Below are 4,727 nucleotides of genomic sequence, written 5' to 3' on the forward strand. Positions count from 1 at the left end.
GCCTTAAATCAGCAATTAAAAATAACTTTTCTCTTTGATGTCTTTAAACAGGTTTATTTATTTATTTTTCCCTGTCTGAATCTTAGAAACCAGGGAGCCACAACCTCTGTCACTGTGTCTGCAGGAAGACTGGTTGGGAAGGGGAAAGGGGAAAAGATAGCCACCAACACCGCATGGATCCTTGCTGGTTAAAGTTGAACTACAATATTGTGTTGTTCTTTGGAGAAAGGGGACAGCATCAGAAACTGAAGGCAAAAGCGTTATAGTTTTAGGGTAGATTTGACTTTTTAAAAATAAGTCTTTGTCATTGAAATATCACATTTAAAAACTCAGTATTTAATTTCTCTGATTCCCCAATGAAAGTGCTGCTTTTTCATCACATCTTCATGGCAAAAAAAAGAAAGACAGAAAGAAGGAAAGAAAGGAAGGTTAAGAAGGAAGGAAAAGAAAAGAAAGCAAGCAGGAAAGAAGAGAGAAAGAAAGAAAGAAAGAAAGAGAAAAGAAAGAAACAGAAAGAGAGAAAGAAAGAAAGAAAGAAAGAAAGAAGAGAGAAATAAAGAGAAAAGGAAGGAAGGAAGGAAGAAAGAAAGAGAGAAAGAACGAAGAGTCTCTTCTGGAGATGAGTGTATTAGGATTGTTCTTCCTTCAAAATTATGCACAGATTTAGTTACCTTTGAAAAGTCAGTTGCCTTTGAAAAAACACAAATACACAAACTCAACAGGCAGGCTTGGTGATTAAGAGTTCCTGGTCTGAATGCAGACTGATGGGTGGGAATTTTACCTTCCTGATACTTTGATCTCCAACTTCCTGGACCTTTCCAGGCCTCAGTTTCCTCTCCAATAAGCTATAATAGTATCTGCCTCTCAGGTTGTTTAGGGGAAGGCATTGAGAACACTTGAGTTTAAAATTCCCACAAAAGGGGGGGGGCGTTTTTACTAGATTACTAAGTAAAACTAAAGTTTACTAGTCACTCAGATTTTCTGTGCAGTTTAAAGAAATGTATATAAATGCCATAATTATCTGCCAGGGTAGCCACCTTTAACCGATGCTGAGAAACAGTTACTTCGCTACTCAGAAGGATTAAACTAATAAACTTGGGCACTGAAACAAATATTACTCCTGGTTTTACATTTTACTTTTTGGGGGAGGGGGCGAGGGTCTGGTGCAAATCTTTCACACAAATCAGAACCAAGTCTTGCCCCTAGTACTGAAAAGATACGAGAAAGTATATATATACATGTAACATATATAACATACTTTACACACATATTACACATTTCATATACATACTCGTATGGTTTATTGTGAATAAAATCCTAGTTCATAGATGAAATATTGGGCATCAGGAGATCTTCCTGAATTTACTGTGGTTTCAAAAATCAGAATTTACCTTGAACACAATGTAAGCAGGGTGAGTCCTTAGGAGCGATTTATTCATTTCCTATCAGCAATATCTTCTGCCTTAAAGAAGACACATTTGAAGAAGACATCTATTTAGTTACTTGGAAGGCGGCTAAGTCATCCAACACTGAAATACCCAGAGCCTGTATTTGAGATGTGATTTAAAAGGTAATTAAATGGATGCTTAGAACGATTAATGCGAATTACCTTGGTAGAGATAGGTACTAATAGCAGCCCTAGACAGATTTTTTTTTTTTTTAAGCCGTTCTCTATCCGGGGTTGGAGAGGACTAGGCGCCAGAGCCCGGCTCCAGCCACCTTTTCCGGGGGCAGGTGTAGCCTTGGACGCGGAGCTGGGGGAGGGGAAAGGGGCGGGCGTGGGGTTGAACTGGGACTTGGGACTCCGACCACCGTCTGGGCGTGGGCCGCACGACTCGCGCCCGGCCCGCCCCCCTCGCTCCATTGGCCACGTCGGTACAGAAAAGGCCTCGCAAACGGGGGGCGCCCGCAGTGTCACTGGGTTGCCCAGGGGGTGCTGGTTAGGTCGTGGGCTGGGCCTGGCAGGACACGCTGGCGGTGGGCTCGGGTCTGGGCCCGTGGAGTTCTCAAGGCATCTCCTGGCTCGCTCTCGCCACCCCTCCCCCAGGATCGGGGGAGGCGGCGTGTCTGGCTAAGGGTAGCGGGGCGCGGGGCAGGGCTGGAGCGCCATGAGCAGCCCGGATGCGGGATACGCCAGTGACGACCAGAGCCAACCCCGGAGCGCGCTGCCCGCGGTGATGGCCGGGCTGGGCCCTTGCCCCTGGGCCGAGTCTCTGAGCCCCCTCGGGGATGTGAAGGTGAAGGGCGGCGAGGCGGCGGCTAGTAGCGGAGCGCTGTCTGGGGCCCCGGGACGGGCCAAGGGCGAGTCCCGCATCCGGCGGCCGATGAACGCCTTCATGGTGTGGGCTAAGGACGAACGCAAGCGGCTGGCGCAGCAGAACCCGGACTTGCACAATGCGGAACTGAGCAAGATGCTCGGTGAGTATTCTCGGCGCGCCGGTGCGACCCCGAGGGCACTTCCCTGGGTGCGTGGGTATAATTCGCGGGCCTGGCGCCCGAGACGAGGGATATGGTTTAGCCACATTCTTCTCTTTCCAAACTTTCGGTCTTGATCAGCCACCGCCATCCTAATTACCCGGGTGGCCCGGGAAGCTAGAATGGCTTTGCGAAGGGAGGCTAGGGAGAGGAGGCTTCCCGGTCTGTCCGAGCGGCCACCGCGGCCCAGCGGTGGGTGGGCCCTTTCTCGATCCTTTCCGAATCACTGGGAATCGGGAGCGCCGGAGGCTACAGCCGCGTGGGCTGCCCTGGATGGAGACGAGAAAAGGGGTCCCAGGCCTCCACGCCCAAATGGATCCCGCTCCCCCTCGGGCTGTGCAATTCGAGGTTGGAGGCTGCGGGCGACAAGGTCGGGCCCGAAGGGGGAGCGCAGCGCGGTAACCCCGGCGCCCGCCGCACCCTCCCGCCCCGCTTTGCAGGCAAGTCGTGGAAGGCGCTGACGCTGGCGGAGAAGCGGCCGTTCGTGGAGGAGGCCGAGCGGCTGCGCGTGCAGCACATGCAGGACCACCCCAACTACAAGTACCGGCCCCGGCGGCGCAAGCAGGTGAAGCGGCTGAAGCGGGTGGAGGGAGGCTTCCTGCACGGCCTCGCCGAGCCGCAGGCCGCGGCGCTGGGCCCCGACGGCGGCCGCGTGGCGATGGACGGCTTGGGCCTGCCCTTCCCGGAGCAGGGCTTCCCCGCGGGCCCGCCGATGCTGGCCCCGCACGTGGGCGGCCACTACCGCGACTGCCAGGGCCTGGGCGCGCCCCCGCTGGACGGCTACCCGCTGCCCACGCCGGACACCTCTCCACTGGATGGCGTGGACCCGGATCCAGCCTTCTTCGCCGCCCCGATGCCTGGGGACTGCCCGGCGCCCGCCACCTACAACTACCCGCAGGTCTCGGACTACGCGATGCCTCCGGAACCGCCCGCCGGCCACATGCACCCGCGACTGGGCCACGAGCCCGCGGGTCCTTCGATGCCGGGCCTCCTGGCGCCCCCTAGCGCCCTGCACATGTACTACGGCGCGATGGGGTCCCCCGCGGCGGGCGGCGGACGCGGCTTTCACGTGCAGCCCGCGCAGAGCCCCGCGGCGGGCCCCGGGCAGCCGTCCCCCCCTCCCGAGGCGCTGCCTTGCAGGGATGGCACGGACCCGACTCAACCCGCGGAGCTCCTCGGCGAGATGGACCGCACGGAATTCGAACAGTATCTGCACTTCGTGTGCAAGCCGGAGATGGGGCTCCCCTACCAGGGACACGACTGCGGGGTGAGCCTCCCAGACAGCCACGGGGCCATTTCCTCCGTGGTGTCCGACGCCAGCTCTGCGGTGTATTACTGCAACTACCCCGACGTTTGACAGCTCCCGCCCAGCCGCACTCTGCGGGCCAGAAGCTCAGTGTTACACACTTCCTGGAGGAGCGAAGGAAAACCCCTAGTCCTGCGCTTCGGTTTTGTTTTTGGTTTTAGTTTTTTGTTTTTTTTAGGTTGTCTTGGCAGATAATTTATGGTAATTTATTTTGTCTACCACTTGAACATTTGGGGGGAGGGTGGTTGTGGAGTTTGGGTTTAAAATTGATTTCATTGACTCTCTTGCCGTGATCCAAACCCCCATTTCTGATCTCAAATTAACCTTCTGTGAATGTTCTCTTAAAACAGTGGCTCCATCCTTTGGAAATTTGTGATCAAAAATTTGCCCCAAGTGTGTGTGTGAGTGTGTTTAATCTTTTTTAAAAAAAAATAAAAATCTGAAGTATTGGGTTTTATTTTTCATCCTAGCAGTGTCTCTGTTAAACTAGTCTTAGAAGAATCCTCCATTCAAAATTCACGTTAAATACTAATAAAACTAGAAACACATACTTAATGGAAAATACCTCGTCTTACCTTCGAGAAGCTCTAAAAATGCACATTAGAATGTAGTGTGCTCTAAGTTGTTCTTATTTTATTGGAGGAGGAAAAGCTTCCCACAATGAACCTTCTTAGTCATTAAAAGTAGTTAACATTAATATTAAAAATGTTCTACAATCTACTTTTAAGAGCAGATGTCCAAGTAGTTTCATTATCTAATTGTCAGTTTTCAGACCTGCCTAAAGAAGCTTTGTGCCCTCCCCTGTTCTGGTGTATATTCATCATGAATCTTTATCTCTCACTCAACACAGCTTACACAACTTGCCTTTAATTCTCACAGTTACACTTAGGGATGTAGTATGGCTGGGACCTAATCAAAATAAACGGCATTTTGGTAGCTAGTCAGC

At 52.2% G+C, this 4,727-nt stretch overlaps 1 protein-coding gene across 1 annotated transcript; it reads left to right on the forward strand.

The window, feature by feature from the left end:
- Positions 1-1,923: 1,923 nt before the first annotated feature.
- Sox17 (SRY-box transcription factor 17) lies at positions 1,924-4,245 on the forward strand. Its single transcript, XM_069990722.1, has 2 exons — positions 1,924-2,418; positions 2,916-4,245. Exons 1-2 carry the CDS (start codon positions 2,109-2,111, stop codon positions 3,830-3,832), a joined length of 1,227 nt encoding a protein of 408 aa, XP_069846823.1. The 5' UTR covers positions 1,924-2,108; the 3' UTR covers positions 3,833-4,245.
- The last annotated feature ends 482 nt before the right edge of the window (positions 4,246-4,727 follow it).

The sequence above is a fragment of the Dipodomys merriami genome, unplaced genomic scaffold (assembly GCF_024711535.1).
Source record: "Dipodomys merriami isolate MVZ:Mamm:240054 unplaced genomic scaffold, mDipMer1.0.p SCAF_4, whole genome shotgun sequence".
Classification (NCBI taxonomy): domain Eukaryota; kingdom Metazoa; phylum Chordata; class Mammalia; order Rodentia; family Heteromyidae; genus Dipodomys; species Dipodomys merriami.

Excerpts from the sequence above, each read along its gene's own strand:
- Sox17 (XM_069990722.1), top strand. The coding sequence starts at position 2,109 with ATGAGCAGCCCGGATGCGGGATACGCCAGTGACGACCAGAGCCAACCC. Across the intron at positions 2,419-2,915 it reads GGAACTGAGCAAGATGCTCG|GCAAGTCGTGGAAGGCGCTG; the intron begins GTGAGTATTCTC and ends CCCGCTTTGCAG.